Raw genomic sequence first — 25,721 nt, 5'->3', positions numbered from 1 at the left:
CCGGGAGGCGGAGCTTGCAGTGAGCCGAGATTGTGCCATTGCACTCCAGCCTGGGCCACGAGCGAGACTCTGTCTCAAATAAAAAAAAAAAAAAAATTTTTTTTTTTAAATATTTTAGGATGTACAAAATACACAATGTGATTTCATCATTCTCCTCAATTTTGAACTGAAAATAGTATAAAAATGTAGAAATATGAAAGCTTACCTTATGTATAGTATTTTTACAGGAAAAGAGTCTATGGTCAATTGCATTATCTAACACTTTGAACTGCTGGACAAGGGTTCACATTTAAAGAAAAACAGGTGATATTTAATGAAAATGAGACCGTTAAAAGTTTACAGATTATTTATTCTAGAGGAAATACCCAGATGTATATGCTTTAAAACTGATCAAATGTTCTTATTTTGAAGATTGCTATCATTATAAAAAAAATAAACTATAGATATGCATGACTGCTTTGGTAATATACTATTACCAAACAGATATATGGAATAACACTTAAATAGATTAATGGCGCGAGGTGGGGGACGGTTAATATGGCTACATCATAAAACTTCCAAAAACCAAAGTGAATTATTTATTTAGAACATAGCACGTAACATATCCTAGCTTAAGAAAGATGGCATATGGCCTTTGAAAAAATACATAATCTTCTATTTACTCATTGGGTGCTTGTTCAAACACCCTAGCTTTACTCAATCTGTTTACTGAATCCCTTTAAAATATATATAAAATCCACTCCAACTGGCTGTGATGATAATTAAGCTAAGTAATACATCTAAAACCCCGAGACATTATCTGGAATTCATGCAAATTTGATATACTTACATAAGTATAATAAAATAAGGTCGGGGGCTTCCAATCTCTCATCTACAAATAATTAACTTTGAAAAACAATAATAATTTGGGGTAAATTGCTCCAATTTTCCATTAAATAAAGAGAAGGAGTGCCCGCTATCATCATTTGTTCCAAACATTCATTGAGGGTGCTGTGCTTGACACAGAAGATAGAGATGTGACTGAGATACAGGCCATCCAGGCAGAACTAGCAGTCTGGTGGGGAAAAGTGACTTTCTAGAATTGAAAGGTGGACAGAAGGGACAAGTAATCTCGAGAGAAACCGATCGGAACATGGAAAGACATGACAATGTGATCACATGTGCAGCGGGGACGCATCAATTAGGAAGGGTTCCGTGTGACCCCAGAATGTCCAGAGGGACGGTGAGGCAGAGATGCTGGAGGGGTGCTCCAGAGGCAGACCCAAAGGTCCCACTTGGCCAAGCAGCTGGACTTCCTCCTCAAGCACTGTGGAACCATGCATGAGTTCTTAAGCAGGAGAAAGACGTGCTATCTGCTGTGTATAAAGAAACCAAATGGAAGACAGCTTGGAGAAAAATTGTATTAATTTTAAAAAATGATGAGTACTGTGTTATTTATGAAATCACTTTATTTTGTAGAATGAAAACTAATTGTCAAATCATCCTATCCACCAACCTGATTTAGGGGAAGTAATACTAAAATCTACCTGGCTTTTCTCCTAGTTCCCACAGGAGCAGTTACGGATTTAGTGGACGGATTCAACTTCCGAGTGGCTTGGGAATGTATAAGCTTCCCCCAATAACAGCAAATTCAAATTCTGTTAGCCATAGTGACAGGTTGTTCCAGCCCTATCTGAAACTGGGACGCAGCCATCAGCACGAGGCCCTGCTGCAAAGGGAAAATACTTTCCTTATCGTGGTGCAATGGTTAAGTCAATTTTCCTATGCAAAAATACATTTAAGATTGCAGTTAATGTTCCTAAAATAATGCTCATTTCACTTTTTAACAAGAAAATCTATTAACTGAACACCAAGGCTGATTACAATATAGCAATTTAAGCCATGACCAAAAAAACTGCAAATACTTATGAATACAACTACATCAGAAAAACACACAGTTTATTACGGCTGGAGGTAGGGGTGCCCAAAGGTCTCCAAGTCCTTCAAGGCTATTTCAAGACGAATTCAAATAGAAAACTCTTTCATAAAGGGACACAAATGTGTGACATTTCTGCCTGCATTTTATATATATACATAAACTCAGCTAATTGTATGGTTAACATATTGTGAAGCTTTATGTGCACAGGCATCAAAGTACATGGGTAATACTGGCCAAGAATGACAGTGGTCAAATATTTTGCAAAGTTAACCTATCAAATATTAACCAGAAATCCTAAAAGAATGCTCAGTGCCAAACAGTTTAGATAACAAATAAAAAGATAAAGGGATGATCAATGACAGGTTGGCTGTCATCCTGGGACACCTCCCACATTCCCAGGACATTCGACTAAAGGAAGTGGTTAAAATATGGTTAGTATACCACTAACAACAAAATGAAGTCTATGGCAACTTGTGATCACACTTTTTAAAAGTGTATTAAAAAATTCCTTGTCAGTTTCTCAAATGTGTAGTGAAAGTGAAATAGGTTACATCAGAATACATAATTATGTTCTGAAAAACTTTGAATTTGGCTAAGTCTCATAATCTCATCACTTATATAAAGTCATAGATTCTGCATCAATAACTCTAGGTGTACAATATTGTCTGTGCACCTAAAATATCAGATATATGTATATGTATTTCTAATGATGTGGCTAATATTCAAAAACTAGTGACTGTTGACAGGGCACAGTGACTCACGCCTTAATCCCAGCACTTGGGAAGCCTCAGCAGGCGGATCCTAGAAGTTCAAGACCAACCTGGGCAACATGGCAAAACCCTGTCTCTACAAAAACACAAATAGCCAACAAACAATTAGCTGGGCATGCCTGTAGTCCCAGCTACTTGGGAGGCTGAGATAGGAGAGTAGATTGAGCTCAGAAGGTCAAGGCTGCAGACAGCCACGATCATGTCATTGCACTCCAGCCTAGGAAACAGGGCAAGATACCGTCTCAAAAAAAAAAAAAAAAGTTTGTTCAACTGTAATACCTAAAGTTTTGTTTTCATGTGCTTCAGTAGCATTCATGAATTAAGGAGCTAAGTGAATGCTGGGTTTAGCATTCACCCCATGATTAATGAGGCTACTTTCCACAGGACACAAAAACACAAACAGGATGCACTCGGCCACACATGCAACAAGCACCCTATTTATTTTTTTCTGGTAGATATGCCAGTGGTACAAACCAAAGGCCTATTTGAATTGTTTTGCTTACATTTGAAAGTCAATATGTAAACTACTTTCAGATGCAACCAACAACAGGCCACACCCATAAGATCTAAGTACATCAAACCTTCCTATATAGTTTTCAGATATATCCCAGTCCACTCAAAAGAATTAGGCATCTTATGCTAAGTAATGTTTACCCCTGATATATGCAAACAGGCCTTAGAATTGCTTTGTGTGATCTTCTGGTTAATAGCTACTCCACTGAAAATTATAATCTGTCTTTCAAAATATCATTGAATCCAAAGGTGATGCATTGCTAATGCTAAATTATTTTTCTCTGAAAAAACTTACTTCCATCAGTCTGGTATTTTTAAATCACAGCTGTAAAATTTTAAATTCGCAAATAAAACATAACCACCTGCATATAAAAACCTATCTATAATATAAGCCATCACACTTTGTGGTAACTGTCAAAAAATATTTGAAAGGAGTTTGCCTTGATATATTAGGTAAACATGAACCAAAATATCAAAACTTTATTTTCCTTGATGAAAGTCCAGCTTATGATTTCCAAAGCAGATGATTATCAGTTAGACTCTAGGCCTAGCTACAACTTGGAAAATACAAATAAATAACTTATAAAAATTGGGCCTGCGTGGCTCATACTGGTAATCCAAGAACTCTGGGAGGCCAAGGTGGGAGGATTGCTTGAGGCCAGGAGTTCGAGAACAGCCTGGGCAACACAGTGAGCCTCTGTCTCTACAAAAAATTAAAAAATCAGTTGGGTGTGGTGGTTGCAAGTCTGTATTCTCAGCTACTCGGGAGGCTGAGACAGGAAGATCATTTTAGCTCAGGAGGCTGCAGCTGCAGTGATCTGCGATCATACATTTATCTCCAAAAATTAATTAATTAGTTAATTAAATGTTAAAAGACTGAATGACTCTACTGTCTATGTCCCAGCAAACATAATTTATAGATCTTTCTTATTTTTTGGACATCTAGAACTATATAAGAAAGGTGTTATTAGGCCAGCAAAGCAGAATTGTTGCAATAATGTGACATTAAGCACAGTGTCCCTGCTCTGCTACCTGCTTAGCAGAAGAATGAACCTCTCTTGTCTTCTGTTTCCATTTGTAAAACAGATAACACAATCACCATGCCTATACCTCACAGATGATTGTAGAGCATAAAGAAACTAATTCACATAAAATATTTTCATATCTAGGATACAGTTTTCATAAATATTAGTCAGAAGCATCGTGATCATTTTGTAGTTGGCTCAGGACTAACAGAAGGACTCTGGGCATGAGCAAGTCCTGGCTGGTCATCAGACGTCCACACTGCCACAGGACAGACAGAAACGCTTCTGAGAGACTCAGGGGCTAAGTACTCCCTCCACCCAAGCAAGCAAGGAGGAGGCAATGCTTTTCAAAGTGCAGACAGCAACACATTATTGCTATAATTTAGAAAGGAATGGGGTGGAAAATGGAGTATATCACAGTCAAAAGTAAGTCTCGCTATGTAAGTGTAGTATCGTGATGTAAAATGTATTTCTGACATAACATTCTGACAACTACTGCTCTGAAAGACATGGGCATATATCCACTCCAAATCAGAGACACCTGCGAAACCATCGTACCAAGCCTAGCTGGGATGCAGAAGCCAGAATTCACTGGCACAAGTCCTGAGAAAATGGAGCACATCCAGAGGCGCGCATGGCTGCTGAGCAGGCCTCTTCCAGGGAGCCCTGCGGGAGAGGATTTAGGCTCTGTCCCCAGTGACTGAAGTTGAAAACTGTGTTACCTCCTTAGGGGCACAGAGGGCTGTAATGCTGCCAAGACTTTCTGAAGTGGAATTAGACTGTGAGAGCAATCACCCCTCTTTCAAAGTGGTCTAGAATAGTAAAAGGATTAAATTTCTATAGGAGGGTGAGACTTAAGTTTTGATAATCCCAAGTTTTGATGAGGTACCCTTGAAAAAGCAAGAGTTTATTAGAAATTTAGAATCAGACACCACATGCATGGACACACACACACTCATCCATTCAATGGAATCTTTATTTTTATTGATGAAAACAGCTCCTTACACCATTTCCTCGGCTAACCAGACATAACCAATAAACAGTTCCAAAAATCCGAGAGAGCAAATGCCATTAGAACCAATAAATACCACATAATTTGTTGGTAAAATAATTTACACCAAAAAGGGCAAAAAAGGTATTTTAAGATCTTCAGTATTTGAAAGTTATAACTCCCTTAGAAGTTTCATCTGGTCTATTCACAAATCCAGAATTACATCATCTTGATTTTTTTTTCAGAAATACTAATACAACTGCTAGGAACTAAAAAACAATTCTCAGATAGTAAATATTGTGTCAGTTTTAAATAATCTAACACTCTGAGTAATTGTTATACCCCAACTTTGTGAGAAAGAGGCCACAGGAGTAAAAAGGTAGCAAGGTCTCTGTGCAAGCTCACCATGGGTTTTTATTGACACCACCTTCCCTCACATCTGGGCAAGTTACAGAACATTTGACAGAATCTTCACACAGAACATCAATCACTGTGGTGGTGATTTTATATTAAGATCTGACCTAGAAAAAGCCCTTGATTTCTTTTCCCTGTACTCTCCATCTTGTATTTTTATGAGAAAACCAAAATATTATGGAGGACATTTAGAAGAAAATTGGTCCATTTTGAGAGAGGGAGAAAATTAAGGATAAAAGACAGAAGATACTGTTCAAAAAGCATTTGTGGGGTGTGTGTGTGTGTGTGTGTGTGTGTGTGGCCTGAAATAGTGTGATCCTACAGCTCAGTTAAAATTTCATCTTACCTACTGTTTTCCACTAATTCGCAAGCTAGCATCCCATTCCCATCTTTCTAAATTACTTAAGCACGTCATCAAAAATATTTCCAAACTATTCTCTGCAATAGATATTACTCTCCTTCATCTTATTTAATAAACATCCAAACTTGTGTTCACACTCATTTAAGCTATCAATGAGTATCAAAAGGCCAGGATTCGTCAGGCATTGTGCTAGGCATTGGGAATACTGGGCAAATGTGATACCATCCCTGCCTTACGAAGGTGACCTCATCTCAGGCTCAGCGGAAAAGCACAGCAGTATGGACCCCTTGATCAAAAGGAAACACCTTTTATTTCTCTCTAACGTGATACTTCCCCTTTCTGGCCTTAGCCATGTACACTAGCCTCTCATTCCCCCAAAGTTATGTAGTCTGTGCTCACATCCTCACTGAGACCTTCAGTGAGACCCACTGTCAGTTAGGATGCAACTCACTGCATGGAACAGAAACTCATCTCACGCTGCCTTACACAATTGATGGTGCTTATCAGCTAACATGACTGGAGGCCCAGGGATAGGAAAAGCTTCTGGATTATATTAATTCAGCAGCTCAATAATTTCATTAAGGGCCAGTTTCTTTCCTTTTCTCCACTCTGCCAGGAAGTGGATGATTGACAAGGATTCTTGAGATTACTGGCTTTCCTGTCTCCAGTCAAGGAGGGAGAGAATCACTGAGAGAAAGGGAAGGAGGTGAGGAGGGAAGGACAGAAGGGGGCAAAAGACAAAGGCAAAGGGTGGGAGGGAGCAACAATTCCCTAAATGTGATCTCCCTGATCCAAAGGGGTTATGCTACAGTCAGAGGAACAGGACTTTGAGGCCTCACCCCTAGAACCAGAGGTGAACTTAGCCCGTCCTAAAGCTATGGATGGCACAGGAGCAGCAGGGAGCAGATACCCAAATATTAATTTAAAAAATGAATCTCAGGGGAGACCACCATAGTGTCCACTATGCAACTGATTTCACACAAAATGTTATTCACCGACTGCTTATGGCCTTTAAAGTCAACTTCATCCTTACTGTCCTCTCCCAAGTCCATAACTGCTTAATTCTCCTTCATACGTCTAGATAACTCGCACCCTATCAGCCAATTCTAATTCTCCCTCTGGCACTCAAGCATCCTCAAGACTTGGTCTCACCAAATAGTTCAGATTTGGGGAGAGTATTCGCCAATTAAAATCTTCCTCCCATGTCAAACAATTTCACACACATTCTCCTTATCTCTCTTCCTTATCCATCCAAACTGCCCTTCTTGAAATCAGCAATACCTGTCTGATCTGGTTCCTCACTTACTTTGACTTTCAGGCAAATCCTATGGAGACAGCATGTTATGTCACAAAAAGAACAAGAGAGGAAATCCCACAGACCATTTGCTAATGATATGCTTTCAGTAAATCACTTTAAAACTGTTTACATCTGAATTTCCTTACCTGTAACACAGGATTACCACTTTTGCAGGGCTGAAAACTAAAGAAAATTTATAATAAGAACTTGGCAAGCCGGGCATGATGGCTCACACCTGTAATCCGAGCACTTTGGAAGGCCGAGGTGGGTGGATCACGAGGTCAGGAGATTGAGACCATCCTGGCTAACACAGTGAAACTCAATCTCTACTAAAAATACAAAAAATTAGCCAGGTGTGATGGTGGGCACCTGTGGTCCTAGCTACTCAGGAGGCTGAGGCAGGAGAATCCCTTGAACCTGGGAGGCGGAGGTTGCAGTGAGCCGAGACTACGCCACTGCACTCCAGCCTGGGTGACAGAACGAGATTCTGTCTCAAAAAAAAAAAAAAAAGAACTTGGCATATACAAGTTGCTTCATAAATAAAATCTATTATTACAGAGCCATGAAATCTCATTTGTTTTCATGGAATTTTTGTTGCTTTCTAGTGCTCTCATATGCTAGCTCTTAACAACAAGTATTCTGGGGCAAAAAGAGGATTTATATCTTTATATCTGTATTTGTGTCTATTCAACTGCTGGCCCCTGTAAACTGCAAAACCGTGATGCTGCTTCATGAGGGCTATATTTGTCTTCTATCATCATCCATAGGAATGTATTTCTGGGTCAGGCGCAGTGGTTCACGTCTGTAATCCCAACACTCTGGGAGGCCAAAGCAGGAGGATGGCTGGAGCCCAGCACTTTGAGACGAGCCTGGGCAATGTAGCAAGACCTCATCTCTAAAATAAAAATTTAAAAATTAGCGAGGCATGGTGAGTCACGCCTGCAGTCCCAGCTACACAGGCAGCTAAAGTAAAAGAAATCTTCAGCTTGAGGCTGCCATGAACAATAATGGTGTTACTACAGTCCTGACTAAATTAAAAAAAAAAAGAAGACTCAGGAGACTGAGGTAGAAGAATCAGTTGAACCCAGGAGACAGAGGTTTCAGTGAGCCAAGACTGTGCCACTGTACTCCAGCAGCGACAGAGCGAGACTCCATCTCAACATTAATAATAATAATAATATTTCTTAAATAGAAAACATTCGTGGCTTAAAGTATGTTGGGTAGATGGTTGATGATACCAACTACCTGTCCCCTTCCCCCAACCTTTCCCCCACAAAAAAGAACTAAAAACTGCTCAGAACCCATGAGGGTTAAAAAAGATTGAGCAGCCAGACAAGGTGCCTCACACCTGTAATCCCAGCACTTTGGGAGGCCAAGGTGGCAGGACTGCTCAGCTCAGGAGTTCAAGACCAATCTGGGCAACATGGCATAAACTCTGTCTCTACAAAAAAATTAAATAATTAGCTGGGCATGGTGGTGCATGCCTGTAGTCCCAGCAAACTTGGGAGGCTGAGATGAGAGAACGGAATGAGCCCAAGAGGTTCAGGTTGCAGTAAGCCATGTTTGCACCACTGCACTGCAGCTCAGGGGACAAAGCAGCCATGTTTGCACCACTGCACTGCAGCTCAGGGGACAAAGCAAAATCCTGTCTCAAAAAAAAAAAAAAAAAAAAGTGTTCAGCAGCAGGACCAAAACTTGAGTAAGTGTGCACTTACTGACATCTCAGAGAAACCAAGCAAAGTTTTGTGATTGTTCTTGAAAAGAGGATGGGAAAATGAATGTGTGCCCTGACTAGCAACACGGACTTTAAAAACCCAGATAAGCAAGTGAGTACTGGCGTGCAGAGGATGGGAAAGTGGAAGGCACCCAAAGGCTCGATCAAAAGCAGCTGTTCTGAGAAGCGCCGACGTCATGGGCTGGAGGGAAAGGGCCCTCCACAGTGGACAGAAGTGAGAACACAATAATCCAGACCATGTTCGGCTACGTATTCATCTCATGATTCTAAGTGAATCACTTCAGCTCCGTGGACTCAGCATTATGTGAAAATAGAAATGCCCCCTGTTCTACCTGACTCATAGGGTGTGGGACAGCTAAATAAAATTTATGAAATTGCTCAAGAAGTATAACATTCTATGCAAATGTAATACATTTTAAAATAACCAATCTAAATGGCAAAGGTAAAGCGTCTCTTAGAAACATCAAAGTATCACTGCTGAAATGGCCACGTGCGACCAGACAGATGATCTATCAACAGACAGCCAAATGAAGAATGGATCTGTTCTTCATTTCCTATTTTTTAATCATTGCTTAGGAAGTAATAAATTATAATTCTTGTTTGAGATGGGTTAAACCCTTAGGACATTTACATATAAAACTACGACAATGGGGTACCAATATGAGTTGAGAATTCATGCTCTCTACTAATCTGTTAATCATTAGTGAGTGAGAATACCATACCTTAGGTTTATCAGTTTGAGTAGTTAGTGTGAGATTATCCCATAAGGGACCATTTTCCTACAATATAAATGCAATGAGATGCTTTAATAAATTTGTCTTTTGCATCAACATAGATGACAAGTCAACAAAGATGCCATACCAGATCTAAGTGACTGAACTGAAGGAATAATTGCATACATGCATAAGGTGAAAATCTGAAAGATTTAAACTCACAAAGAAATTAGGAGGACAAATATTCACCTGTGTTGAGATTTTTCTCTGGTCATTTCATTAACGTGGCCCATTATTTTTTAAGCCTTGAAAACCATGCAGAAATTCTACAAAGAGACATTTAAATTTAAATGATTGCCACAAATTATGCATATTTTCCCCACTACCACAACTAGTAATTGATAGCTGGGCACTAGCATTTTCCAAGGTAATACACAGTGACTTATTTACACAAAACATAAAACAAGTATCTGTTGAATGAATGAATGTACAGAATATAAAGACTTCCCAGAACCTGAGAATTTCCTTATCAACATTTTCTCAAATGCACAATACACGCCAAATCTGAGAATACTTAATCTAAAGTTAACTTCTGAAATGAAAGACAAAGTAATAATGAACTGGCCCTGACTTACAAGGTTTCGAAATACAATCCAACAAGTTGCTAAAGTCAAGAACATCAGGAAGGCCATCTGATGTCAGAAGAAAATCAAAGGCAGTATTTGTCTTTGTCAAAAATGTCCATGGTCAGATGATAACATCAGCAGTTTAATGAAGTGGTCAGGAAGGAGGAGCTTTCAGGTCCAGGAATGAACTGAGAAGTACAGCTTATGGGCCATGTTCTTTGCTGTAAATTTTTTTTTTTTTTTTACCATCAAGTAAAGTGAAGAATCTTCATCGCGATTTGTCATTAAACACGTTTATCAGAGTTTACTCACCTCCTTATTTGAGCATCTGGTGAAATAAATATTCAAATATTTAAAAACAAACAAAAATGTACCAATAATGTATACAGACATGTTCTGATCAATTGTTAACATGAATAAAGGTTTCTTCAGTATCTGTTTTAGATTATGGTAATGTCTACCGAAGGACAGAAAGTAGACTTCTATAAACAGACAAGAAAGAAGACTTAATTTATAACCTCCAAAGTACACACCTCCAAAAATCCATCTAGACTAATATGGTTGACTAAAAACAGAGTGAACATAACTGAAGATAATCTGTATTTCTGTCGTGGAAATGCACACTAAGGTCAAATATCTAAGTATAGTAGGAAATAATCTACCAGAATCACTTGGAATTCACTTGAGAAAATACATTTCTTAGGACCCAGATCTCAAACTCTGGATGGGGGCCCAGGAATCTGCATTTTAACAAGCTTCCCCTGAATAACTCTTAAGCACTCTAAAATTTGAAAACCAATGCTATTGGGTTAGAAGAATTAAAACATGAGGACTTTGAGTTATTTCCTATACTTTTTAATACAGAACACTAGAAAAACAAAAGTTGAACTGGAAAAATAAAGGCATATAAACAGCATAAAATCAGGTAGCAGTCAATTTAAAAGTTGGTACAATTAAAATCTGATGAGCGCATATGTTGAAGGGATATTTCCTCACACGATGAAAACCTTCAATTGAGGTGAAATAATGCATTGTTACAAAGAATGACTGGCTCTCAGGGAGGTGCAGCGGAGACTGGCCCGGGTATAAAGACACACATCTTCAAAAGTGGCTGGCGCTCTTAGTTTCATTCTTCATACAACACAGAGTATGAATATTAGCATCAAAGATGATTCCATTTGGAAAGAAGTCTAAGGGATATCTTTTTTAAATGACAGGAAAGCATCCATAAAAAGACCTTAATCCACATTGAAGAGGGAAAATTAATAGATCGAGCTGTTGGTGACTTTCTCCCTGTAAGTGAGCAAATCCCAACCAGAGTGATCTACAAAAGATTTAACAATGAACAATTAAAAAAGCAAAGTTTAGACTCTTGCAGAGACACAGTTCAAAACACAAAGGTATTAAAGGCCAAAGGAAAAAAAAAAAAAACTTGCTCATTACGTCCGAACACCATAAGGGGTATATCTTTGTTCTATGCTCTATAAGTTTAGGAGACAACCCTCTATTGATATAAAAGTCCTCAAGATGAAATGGACACTCTTTAACAACTATAGATGTTCTTTAGTAAGATAAATACATTCTTAGAAATATATAATTTTTATTTTTTTTTGTTAAAAAGAAGAAGATGCATTTTTCAGGAGAGATTTAAAGCAGTCATAACTGGAATGATCTAAATCCCATTACTTATACCTTTACATATCTGCAGTAGGCCTTTTCTCCACTGCCTGGCATTAAGAATTCTATTTTAAGAAAATCATAGGCCAAGAATTAAAACATAGTCTTAACATGTGTCTTAAAGTTGCTGTAGGCTGAAATTCATGGACTAATTTTTGTTCATTTAATGATTTAAAGAATCTGTGTGTGTGTAGATGTGTGTGTGTGTGTGTGTGTGAGAGAGAGAGAGAGAGAGAGACAGAGAGAGAGCATCAGTTTGACAGCTTATGTCATCTAAAACTTGTTGATTTTATTGCATATCCCTTTCTTCAAATGAGGATTTAAAATAAGTACTGGCATTAATTCCTAGGGCTATTACGTGAGTGGGTTGTCAGTGGGGTCTCCAGATAATGTTGAAGCTAAGACCTTTAAAAAATCAACCGAAAGGTCTAACATTTATGTTCAAAAATCAATTTTACAAGTGTAAGATGGTAAGCAGTTTGTCTGAAAAAAACACCCAAGAGTTTTAGTTAACCACAGACTTAACAGGAGCCAACAGAATGATGTAGCCATAAACAAAGCCAAATCCATTCTGGGCTGCACTAGAAGTCCTGCATCTACATCAAAGGCAAGAAGAATGCCTCTGTAGCAGGCATCGAGACCCACAAAGCATTGAGCTCAGTTGTGGAGGGAACCTCAGTTTCCTCTATTTGAAAGGGAAGACTAAAGAAGAATGCTGAAACATCACTGAAGAAATTGTTTGATGTTTAGCCCAGTGCAGGGCAGATTTAAGGAGCCAAGGTGATTATGTTCAGGTATTTGAAGGATCTCTAGAACACAAGTTCCTATTACAGAGATTTTGCTTGTCTGCTGACCACTATTGCCCAGTTCTTTGAGAAAGGCCTGGCACATGATCACCGTTCAACATTACTTGTTGAATAAAGAAATAATAAAATGAATGACTTCCGAGAGTAAAAGGATATACTTGCTCTGTGTCACGCCAAAGTCACCAGTGGGTAAAAATTTTAGAAACGTATGCTTCAGTTAAACTTTTTAAGAAATCACTTTTTAACAGTGAGGGCGCTCCAAAGATGGGGAAGACTTGGTAAAAGAGCGATCTCCTCCTCTTTGGGGGGAAGGGAGTGGCAGTAGTATTCTTGCAGAAACTGGAAAACCATCTGTCAAGGATGCTACAGCAATGAAAATGCTGTTTACATCATTGAACACCACAAGGCTTTCATTTTTATCCTCTCTGCCATTTCTGTAGAGAAAACCTTCTGCTGACATAAAATCAGCAAGATAAAATGAAGAGTTTTTAACTATTTTAGGAGTGACTCAACAAAATGTGTTAGAGTGGTTCTAAAAATGCAGGTACATAAAAACATCTGCGGGATGTGTTAAAAAACGCAGATTTTTGAAACCTCCTTGATCTTAATTCTCTAGCCTACTCGATGATATTGTCTTAACAACTGTCTCCCCTCTTCTGCACCATCACTTTTTCCCTCCCCACTGGATTCTTTGACCTCATTACACAAACACATTAACTCTCATCTTCAAAAACAAATAGCCTCAGTTGACTACACTTCTCTTACCAACTACCACCCAATTTCTTCTTTTTCTCTTAATGAAAAATTCAATCTGTATCCAGACTGAGTTTCCAGACTCCACCTGACTGGTGAACACACTCAAATCAAGCTTCTGATCCTTGTCCTGAACAGTTTCTATCTAAAACACTGGCTGCCTCCATGTTGCTAAATCCAGTGGTGACTTCTCAGTCCTCATCTGAGTGGACCCTTCCATAGCATTTGGCACAGATGATCACTCCTTTCCTGTGAAACACTCCCTCACTTACCTTCTAAGACATCACACCCTACTGATTCCTCTGCTACCTCACTGATCACTCTTACTGAGCCTCTATTGTTCATCTTAACTCTAACTTCCTAACACTAGAGTTCTCAAAGTCTTGATATGCAAACTGTTTCTTTTCTTTCTTAGGCTTCTCCTCCTCACATTCAGCTCCACAATGATTTTATTACCCTGTGTCAAGGTTTTACTTACTGTTTGTAGATTGAGTACTCCCAACTCTGTAGCCAAGCCCTTTCCACAGAACCCTAGACTCATATCCAAATGTCTTCTTGACATCTCTGATCTTCATCTCAACAGATTCAAACCAAGCTCCTGATCTGTCCTATCAGTCAGTCACATCCTTCCCAGTGCTCAAACGCCACATGAAGTCATCCCTGAATCCTCCGTCTCTCCCACATACACATTCAATCCATCATATTCTGTCAATACTATCTTCAAACATATTCAGAGAATGAAATTAGGCCTCTTCCTAACACTATATACAACAATTTTAAAAATAGATCATTTACCTAAATATGAGTGTTTAAAAATACAACTCTTAGAAAAAAATATAGGGGTAATTCGTCATGACTTTGGATTTTGCAATGGATTCTTAGATACAAAATCAAAAGCAAGAGAAACCAGACAAAAAAACAAGTAAGTTGAACTTCATCAAAATTAAAAACATCTGTGCATCAAAGGAAATTACCAAGAAAGTGAAGAGACAAGTACTATGGTCTGAATAGTTGTGTCCCCCTACATTTCTACATAATGTTGAAATCCTCATTAACAATGTGATAGTATTAGGAGGTGGAATTTTTGGGAGGTGATTAGGTCATGATGGTTCTACGCTGATGAATGAGATTAGTGGCCTTACAGAAGAGGACCCAGAGAGATTCCTTGCCTCTTCTACCATGTGAGGTTACAACGTGAACATGGCCATCTGTAAGGAAGCAGGCTCTCACCAGACACTGAATCTGCAAGCACTTTCATCTTGGACTCCTCAGCCTGTAGAACTATGAGAAATAAGTTTCTATCATTTATAAGCCACCCAATTTATGGATTTTGTTGTAGTCCAAAAAGACTAAAACAACCACCTGTGAAATGGGAGAAAATATTTGTAAATCATATATCTGACAAGGATCTAGTATCCAGAATATATGAAGAATTCCTACAACTCAAAAACACAAAGGCAAGCAACTCAATTTAAAAACTTGACAAATAATTTGAATAAACATTTCTCCAAACAAGATATAATTTACATACATATATAAATAATGTATGTAAATACATTAAATAAATACATACATACATATATAAATAAAGGTATGAAACATCATTAGTCATTAGAGGAATGCAAATCAAACCACAATGAGGTACCATTTCACACTCACTAGGATACAATCAAAATAAATGTAAAATAAGATAACAAGTGTTGATGAGTATGTGGAGAAATTGAAATCCTTGTACACTGCTAGTGGGAATGCAAAATGGTTCACATGCTGTGAAAAACAATTTGAAAGTTTCTCAAAAAGTTAAAGAAAAACATTAATATTTAATTCCTCAATTCTACTCCCAGGTATATACTCCAAAGAAGAGAAAACAGGAACTCAGAAAAGTATACATATATATATACACACACAATGAAATACATTCAGCGTAAAAAGGAACAGGGTACTAATACAAGCTAGTATATGCTAAATGAAAGAAGCCAAACACCAAAGGTTTATGACACCACAGAGAAGGGAAATCAGAAGGAAAATGCTTAATGACTAGAGTGTTTTCTCTTTTTTACTTTGAAGTGATGGAAGCATTTTAGAACTAGACAGAGGTATGGTTGCTCAACACTGTGAATGTACTAAGTGCCACTATACTGTTCACATTAAAATGGTTATTTTATGTTATGTGAATTTCACTTCAATAAAGTATTGTTTTTTAAAGTTCAGAATCTAATCCCTTCTTCTAATTCCACTGCTATCACCTTGATCCACACCACCTTCTCTCATCAGATTATTATTACCATCAGATTATTACTAGGCTAGTAATAATATACCTGGTCTCCCCTCCTCTCTTGTCATTTTGCTCTTTCCTCAACACAACAGCCAGAATGATCCTGTTTTGAAAGTCAGATCATGTTTTACCGCTACAGAAAGCCTTCCAATAGATCATTAGCTCCTCATAGTCAAAGCCCCACACAAAGTGGCCCATGACTTATCTGACCTCACCCGACCTCAGACACGTTTCTGCCTCAGGCCTCTTGCATTTGCTGTTAGAAGCTTTGCAATGCTTCTCCCTTTAATATGTAAGGCCCTTGAACCATCACCAACATCCTTGAACCATCACCAACATCAATTCTTACTCAATGGTATCCTATGCAATGACATTTGCTCTGACCACCATATTTAAATGCAAAAGCACACATTCTCCCTATTTCTCTTCTCTGCTTTATTTTTCTCCATAGCATTTATCACCATCTATCATTCAGTACATTTTACTTATTTAATTGAGCTTCTTTTCTACTTCCTATTAGATGTTTACTAGAAAGGATAAAGAGTAACGGCCTCTGTGATCTTAAAAGGACAGGTTTTAAACCATTTGGGTGTCTGCTTGCTAATACGTCTGTATGCATGCAATGATAGATGTGGAGCTGTGACGTGCTTTCTTAAACACGTATCTCCTCGTTCCAAGTTTGTAAGGGAGAAGATCTCAGCTAGTCCAAATTACTGAAGGCTATGAAGAACCACAAAATGACTTTATAGAAAAGTGACCACCCAAACTGGCTTATCTTAGTTTGCTGCACTGCATTAAGAAAACTAGACCTAAAATACATCAAAAGGGATATAAAAAATTCCAAGTGTTAAATAAGTCTAAATGATTACAGTGAAAATAAGGATTGAAATAGAAAAAAAAAAAAAAAAAGTATGGAAAGTTCTTGGTTCTTTTATTGATCTTATCATATATTCAATTATTTTTTTAAAAAATAACAAACAAAAAATACCCCAAGGTTTAAAAAACTGTCCTCAGCCCCTGAGAATGTGCAGGACGAGAATTCATTTTTTCCTCCTTAGAGTTTATCATCAATATCCGAGAGAACAATCTCTGTCTTGGTACCATTTTCCACAATCAACTGGAAATTGTAAAGCGCAAGGGCCTGGCTGGCTTTATTAACAAGATGTTTATAAACCTACCTTTCAAATATTTTAAAACATTTACACATTTGATAACAAAAAAGATGTATAAAAATAAAAAAAACACACAAAAACAAAAGCCATGCGCTCATTAACAGATAATTCAAGTCTCTTTCCCAATTTAGTAATACATCATACAAAAGTATTCATATTATTAAAATATAGAAGAGTTGTACAGTTGGATAGTCCTACTAAACTAATAAAAAGTACTTCAGTTCTGTTATCTTAAGATCCCATACTGCAGCTTCCTCTGACCACATTAATGTAGACAAGCCTCAATCAGTAAGCACACTAATCTAAATCAAATTCCATCTAGTTGAAAATAATCATCATGTGCTGCCCAGAGATGGTGAGCATGAATGGATTACTGAAAATATTCATGGTAATTGCAGGTTGCTATTTATGTTGACCAGATTCAGAGGAGTTTACTTAGAGAAATATCTAAGCATGCAGACCACCAATGCTAAACACACAGGAATATCACTCTTGACATCTACACGAAAAACAGCCCAGGATCCTCTCTGCAATGTCACAGTGTGGTTGTTATTTCATAGTGTTAGATACACTGCTAGTGACAAAATGAAAATGTATGATTGCAGTTATTTTATTTTCAAGAAATATGCTACCACAAGAGGTTTTTTTTCCCTAGTCAGTGGAGTGTAAGTTAAATATTAAGGACTATGTATTATCTTCAAAAGCCCCAGGTTCTTCTGCTTGTAAACAGGTGTGCACAAAATACTAACAGTGATAATAATTGAAAGATGCTTTTTAATTATAAGGAGTTGCTTAACATATTCCCCAATTCCCAAACACATCTAGTTAACACACAACTCATGGTGGTAAATGGGGAATAAAGACCTGCTCTAAAATAAAGTGGCAATAACACAACTGGATATTTAGGCTGGATCCCTTCTCTGTGTTATATCATAATAGTTTTTTATCATCAGCATCATCAGAACTAAATTAGAAATCAGGAAACCTGGGTTCTAATTCCAGATCTGCTGCTGACAATTTAAAGAACCACATAATCACATATACACCATGGAATACTATGCAGCCATAAAAAAGAATGAGATCATGTCCTTTGCAGGGACATGGATGAAACTGGAAGCCATTACTCTCAGCAAACTAACACAGAAAACCAAACACTGAATGTTTTCACTCATAAATGGGAGTTGAAAATGAGAACACATGGACACAGGGAGGGGAACACCACACACCAGGACCTGTCGGGCGGTGGAGGGCAAGGGGAGGGAGAGTATTAGGACAAATACCTAACACATACAGGACTTAAAACATAGATGACAGGTTGACAGATGCGGCAAACCAGCATGGCACATGTATACCTATGTAACAAACCTGTACGTCCTGCACGTGTCCCGGAACTTAAAGTAAAATTTAAAAAAAAAACAAAAAAACAAAAAAACAGAGCTATAAAATCACGGGAAAAGCCTATAATCTCTGAGCTCTAATTTGCTTATTTTTAAAAAGAAGATTTTGGCCATAAATGCTTTTAAAACAGAATATAAAAATGCAAGTAAAAATGACTACCTAAACCACTGAAATTGATCCTAATTTATAAAAGCAAATATATATATATGCCACGGGATAAAAACGGAATGACTTTCACCAGAGGGGAAAGAGCAAAATGACAATACATTATGAAATTAAATGGTGATGAGGATGCTGAAAAGAACATACAAGCCTTGTAATGAAGAATGCTACAAAATGGAAAGAAAAAAGATACTGTCAAACTCTACATTCCCTTTGACCTAGTAATTCTATTTTTGAACACAAATTCCCCCCAAAAAAATTCCTAAAGAAAAATCAAAGATCTCTAAAAAGAATCTCCATAGCAGCACTATATATAAGAGAGGAAAATTAGAAACAACCTGTATGTTCAAAAATAGAGGCACAGTTAAGCAGAATCTGGTTTTGCTAACAAAATGGGACAAAGGCCTATATAGCCATGTTTTAAAATACAGAACTATCTTCAAAGAGTGGATGTATTCATGTGATATTACATAAAATGTAAAGGTTGATCACAAAACACCCTTTTTATGATTTCGCAAAAACCACATGGTTAAAAACTAGAAGATAAATGGAAGGGGTACAGTTAGTTCTTTGAGTTTGTTATTTTGGTAAAATTCATTACACCAGCAAAAAATAGAAGGGAAATGGGGAGGAGAGAATGCTCTTTAAACCACAGTCCAGTTTGCACATTTCATGCTGCTTCTATATAATCTTCTACCATGACAAATATCGACTTATGTCTCTACCATACATTCAATGTTCTTCAAGCATTTTCGCAAAGATTATGTTAATTGTTGGAAAAATAATCAGCGTTCATGGCACCAATACACCCACATATTAAACTTTTATACAAAGTCTAGTGTGTCAGATGTATCCTATGAAAGTATATTGTACATATTGGTGAGCCATTGTCATCCTGTCCCCATATGCCATCAATGGGAAATTAAAGGAAGCATCCAGAGTTAGGAGTTATGATTCCAACAGGGTCTTGGACTCTAAAGTCAATCAATATATGGTAGAAGATGCTATGACGTAAATGCCTTGGGAAACTGTCACATACCTCTTATCTACAATTACTGCTTTCCTTCAACACTTATAGGCGACAAAATCATGGCAAAAGTCATCACTCTGGTTGGCCTAGCAATATATCCCTTTCAGTTGTGGCAAATATATAGTACATGGATTTACTGCAGTACACAGAATTCACAGATATAATTATGGTGTGGTATTTGGCTTCAGTGTATAGCTATAGCATTGGATTATCCTTCTACAGACATAAAAGGTAAAAACCTAGAATTATCCTAAGTAGCAATTCTCCAGAAGAAACATTAACTGGAGATAACACGCTTGTGTTGAATAGAAATGCTGATGTTCCACAAAAGCCTGTGTAAATTTTCTTCCTTCCAAAAAGTTGTTTTTTTCTACTAATCAATATTTTAAACAGTATGTTTCGAGCTTTAAGATGCTGGTATCCTTTAACATATTCTGAGAATGATAAAGAAAAAAGTAATGGTGTCATGTGAGAAACTGTCAAAAAAAAAAAAAAAAAAGGCTAAAACCTAAAATTGGGAACAAGTGGATATAGCAAAACTGCAAAAATCTACCACAGACCATTATACATACTTTTCTCAGTAATAGCTAGAGCAGAAAGTAAAAAATATTTTCAATCTTTCACATTTACAACTTTAGCAAAAATCCTGTTTCTAGTTATCCTAAAAAGACACTGGCAAAAAGCTATGTCCAATTTCTACTGTGACCAGCATTATCTAATAATGTGAAAACAAGCTATCATTTTCAAAACTATTCAACGTGCCAAAGTAATTAATCTTAAATCAATGGTTGCTAGTGACACACCATGTGTTTACTTGTAAACAACAAATTATAAGCTTTTAGAAAATGAAATTACCCATTTAAAAATGAATCTCAAAAATATGCTGCAGAAACGCAACCAATTCCACTTTTTGTTATCTGCCTGAATTATTCTACAGAATCATATCAATATATTTTATACACATTTACAGGTCATACTAGTTCTAGGGTGCCAAGTAATAATTTAAAGATTTAAAGAAAATGGCACACACACAGAACTCCAAAAGCCATATTAAGTTAAAGAAAGGCTGTACACGGATTTAAATTAAACCTCCATTACCCACCAGATGAGATAGCAATTCAGTGTTGAGACAGACTAACTCAAACATTCACCCATTAAAATACCAGGTAATGAGGCAGGGACAAGAGCATGCCTTAAAAAAATTAAAAATCAACTTCAGAAAGATAGCATAGGCGTGAGCAAATCCTAATTTAAATAGAAATTAAAATAAAATATAACCTGCACCCAAGAATGTTAGTAGCGAAGAGGCCATTTACATTTCAAAGTCCTCTGTCTATGGTAGTCTTAAGTACTATACCACTAAGGTTTGTCAGTTCTGTGGAGACACTTCAATTAAGGCTGTGTGGTAGAGCTCTGTGTAAATTAATTAGTTGAGGTTACACAGATTTTCTAAAAGCAGCTCTCTAAAACAGCCTCAGAGATATGCAAGATTTGTGGGGAATTAAAATTTAAATACAACTTACTAATCAATTCTTCTTGCTTTCACATTTCAATGACATTTTGCGTAATAATAAATAAGTCCATGAAAATACTACTAACCAACATTTTATTTGCTTTCAATTAGAGCTAAAGGAAAGGGCTTTCAATTTTCCTTTTGATACTTAGGTTTTATTTCAGATTTTATCTAGACTTATTGGCAAGAGTTTCCATATGATAACTATAATGAACTTGATCCATATTTAAATGGGAAATGAGACTATATTTGAAATTCACATATGCTACAACTAAATTAGCTTTCTAGTAATTGCTATAAACAATGTCATAACAAAAATATGAATTTCATACTCCTGCACTGAGACTTTACATGTTAAATTCATTCACTATAATTCAGCTAAATATTAAAGCTTCACATTTTATCTAATATAATATCATAATTTCCTTTAATTCAAAATACTAAGTCATTTTTTCCTGTAAATAAATTTTAAAGCCATTAGAACCAGAGGTTTCATAATTATTCTTCAAAATATTATTCTTTAAGTAAAATGTATACACAAAAATGGTAATAATCAGTTACATAACGATTTCTCCTGTAAATTAAAAACGGAAGAAATCTGAAGATTTCAAGAGATCAGGAGCCTTCTAATTATGTATATAAGAGATTCATGAGCTCCTCTGTAATCCTAAAATAAAGTCCCTACAGTCTCATCATAGTGATTGTGAAAAATTCATACTTGTTATACAGTAGAGATGATTTAGACTTTTCTAATGGCTAATTTGTTTCATGAGCATGGACACTGCATGTACAAATGTATCTTTTAAGAGAGTACCATTGAGAAGAGGCTGTCCTTCATGCACATCCTTCGACAAGACTGCACTGTAAACATCTTCAGGAAATCCAGTCTTGCATAATGCGATTTCACCAGAAGCCTCTACAGACGCCTGCAACACAAGGGAAAAAAAAAAAAGTGTGTGTACAATGATTGCTACCTCCTTCAACTGAGAAACATTCCACTTGGCATAAAGCCTCATTTTTTCAACTATCTTGTACAAACAACCCCTTTGTTTCCAAGTGCTTACAATTAGAATGTAGAGGGCAAAGGGTTAATCATTTTGATAACTGGAGTAGAAGAAACAAATCCCACTTGTCTAGTCCAGTAAAAGCGAAATAATACACATTCTAGGTTCTTCTAAGGACTGAACATTTCCATTAAAATGCTCATTGTGACTGAAGAACTATCAAGTGGGCGTGGGGTTTGGGGGACAGCCAAATAGTCTTTGGGCTCCACAAGTCACCATCACTAACTTAAGTTTTCATGAAAAATGTATACATTCAAGTATGGAGATTTTTATATTCTTAGCTAATTCTCTATAAAGCTGGTTTCAAGATGCCATGTTCATTTAAAAAATAAAATTATACTTACAACAGTGCGACAGATAGTATTTTATACCAAGTAAAACCAATCAAAACTATATATTTATTTCTATAATTTGAAGGACAGTGATACATTAAAAATGTAAGTAAAGATTAATACAATTATGTGTTTACACTTAAAATTAGAAAGTAACCAAGTATCTGTCATTTTCTATATCATCATATGCACAGTTAATTTACTCAGTGTGCTTAAAACTCAGTCGTATCTACTGCTGTCTAGCTAACCCTCCAAGTTAGTTCCCCTACTTCTTTCAGCCCTACTGACACAATTGGAGGACAGTTAGCCCTCAGCAGAGCTCCTGTAGCATCTGCATTAATTATAGGAAATTCTACCATGTACTGATGGGGATTCAAATACAGAGGAAGGACGAGTAGAATGAGGCTACCCAATGAAGGGATTTCAGTGGCCACAGGGACAGCATTAGGGACAGTCCACCCTAGTGAGAACCAGAAATTGAAAGGAAGAGGAAGGGAAGTCCCAGAAACAGAGAGATCTCAGAACAACTGTCTGGATGAAGCAATGCAGTGCAGCTTCATAATTAAATGACTACCTGAATTATGCATGTGAAATTTTGCAAATACTAATGTTGCAAAAATCCAGACCAATCTAATAAACTGTTCTTTTCAAATCCAAGAAAATAAAAAATAAATTACATTTAAACAGTATTAAATATCACAGTATTTATTCTCAAAAAATTATTAGGAGCAACAGTGAGATACTAGTCCAGGCTCATCAAATGAATAAGCAGTTTTAAGTCTGTTATGTGCAAGAAAGGGCTGTATCAAGTGAAGAATAAAGAAGTACCAATCCCCTTAAAAGGTGTGAGTGGAAGCTGGTACAGTCACCTTGGCATACTTTTGGCAAACTCTAGGAAAGAAGAATGTGGATATATCCTCCCTACTCCTAAGGAGATATTACCCCACATGAGTGCCCCAGTGGACATGTGCAGGAATGTCCACTGATGCATGACTGTAATAGCAGAGATTCTGTACGTGTCCATCAAAAGGAGAATGGTCTAATACATTATCACAAAGCCAAAAGAAAAAAACAACATTAAAATGGAAGAACTGGAACTACATTTATCCAAAGGGCTACATCTCAGAGGCAAACTAAAACAAAACAAAAAGTCGGTTTAAGTTCCATGTATGATTAAGATATAAATTTAATTATAAATCAACCTAAAGATGACTAGTAAGTTCAAAAACCCATTTGTGTGACATCCCAAATTCAGACTGAAGACAAGGCTCACTGCAGTATGAAATCCTGCAAAAAAAGTAGAAATCATGACTGATGATTCCACTTATATAAACACAAAAGATAACATAATGTTTTGAACACATACTTTTGTAAGAAGAAAACGAAAACAGCATAGTGATAAACATGAAATTTAGGATAGTGGTTAACCTAGGGGAAGGAAAACTAGGAAAGGCATCAGGAAAGACTGTACGAGTGGCTTCAATTTTATCTGTAATAATTCATTTCTTTCAAAAAGGCTCTGAAGGAAACCAGGTAAAATGTAAGGATCTGCATAGACACATAGGTACAAATTACAGTATTCACCCCACAAACTATCTGCTCTACATATTTCATAATGAAAAAGAGAAAATATCAGAAACCAATTGAGAAATAAGAAGTGAGGCTTCCAATACCCATCAAGTTTGGGACACTGGGACACAGTCTGATACTTGACACGTGTAAACATCCAGGTACTGTCCATGCCCGGCACAGTGCAGGAACTGAGTGAAGGAAAACTTTTGCTTTTAGCTAACCCAAACACACACAGGGAACTCCTCAGTTTGCCATATAAAATGGACAAATGTGTTGTAAACCTGTGTCCCACCAACACGTTAGGGGTCTGCCTCTTCATCCTTCTAGCCCAGGCTTCTAAGAGCAGTGAGGCATGGCAGGTGCTAGCCCAGGATAGGTGAGGCCAGAGCCCAGAAAGGCAGTGGCCAGAAGCCAGTGATGGAAGGCACGGAGCAGATGAGGGTCACATTTCAAATAGGGGCATTCGGGGTAGTAGAGTATGTGGGTTTGTGAGTAAGCACTCAGAGATCAAGGAAGTCTCAAGACTAGAGGAAAACCGTTAAGCTTTTATTCAACTCCATGACTGAATCTTGTTTCCCAGTGGATCTGCCCTAAGGTAGGAGAATCAGCAGCACCAAGTTCCTGGTCCAAAACCACAGAAATAGGACTTCAGGGCCACATCGAAGCTGACAGGAAGATGGTGAATGTCCACCTCTGTGTTTTGTTCTCTGCCTTATTTCAGAAAAGGGACCTTCTGTTCTCAATGTGCTGCCCCTTACTAAACCTCTCCATGCTCATTTTCCTCATGTAAAAAAGGGTGCTGACTGGCCAGGTTGGCCATCAGAATTACTGAAACAATGCTTTTAAAGCACATCTCTAACAAATACTGACTAGTAACATTAAATATCCATGGAAGTCATGTCATACTTTGAATAATTTCATATTCATCTTAAATAGCTGAAACTTTTCTAAATTCTTCTCCCTCAAGACAAAATGGATCCACAAAATATTATTATCCTGGATCCACAATATAATAATAATCTATAATGTATTTTCTTTAAAATAATCTCCATAAAATTATTAAAATATATATTCTCCCTATTTATTTCCTCTCTTAACTTTCAGTCAAAAAATAACAAAGTTAACAAGTTCAAAAAACAAACAGGAAGCACTCAAATGAATACAGGCTCCCAACTGGACATAGTGGAGGCTTACTTTGTGCCAAGCACTGTGCTGGTAAATCAGTATCTCATTGAATCCTCCCTGCAACCCTACAAGGTTGTGCCTGATACCAGGTCTGAGATTGCGGGAGACCAAGAGCTGATGGGCAGAATTCCCTCAAGGGGACTGACTGCACTGTGGTGGTAATCCTTGTTGGGCATTGGAAGTTCTCTGATCTAACACACAGCTAATGCCTGAATGTTCTACAATAGTAGCTCTCAATCCGGGACAATTTTGCCACCCAGGGGACATCTGTCAATGTGCAGACACATTTTTAGCTGTCACAACTGCGAGGGGGTGTTACTGGCTACTAGTGGCTATTGGCTCTCAGTTGATTTCTGATATTTTCTCTTTTTCATTATAAAATATGTAGAGTAGGGAAGCCGCTAACCATTACACAACAC

At 37.3% G+C, this 25,721-nt stretch overlaps 1 protein-coding gene across 1 annotated transcript in view; it reads right to left on the bottom strand.

Moving 5' to 3' along the window:
- Positions 1-25,721, bottom strand: part of CDH2 (cadherin 2) — a 232,169-nt gene that overhangs the window by 179,548 nt on the left and 26,900 nt on the right. The window contains exon 2 of the mRNA XM_015121712.3: positions 21,964-22,075. Within this exon, the coding sequence (XP_014977198.1) occupies positions 21,964-22,075 (112 nt within the window). The remainder of the gene's footprint in view (positions 1-21,963; positions 22,076-25,721) is intronic.

This window comes from Macaca mulatta, chromosome 18 (assembly GCF_049350105.2).
Source record: "Macaca mulatta isolate MMU2019108-1 chromosome 18, T2T-MMU8v2.0, whole genome shotgun sequence".
Classification (NCBI taxonomy): domain Eukaryota; kingdom Metazoa; phylum Chordata; class Mammalia; order Primates; family Cercopithecidae; genus Macaca; species Macaca mulatta.
Note: the sequence above shows the minus strand (reverse complement) of the source record. Positions and strands in the feature narration are given on the sequence as shown.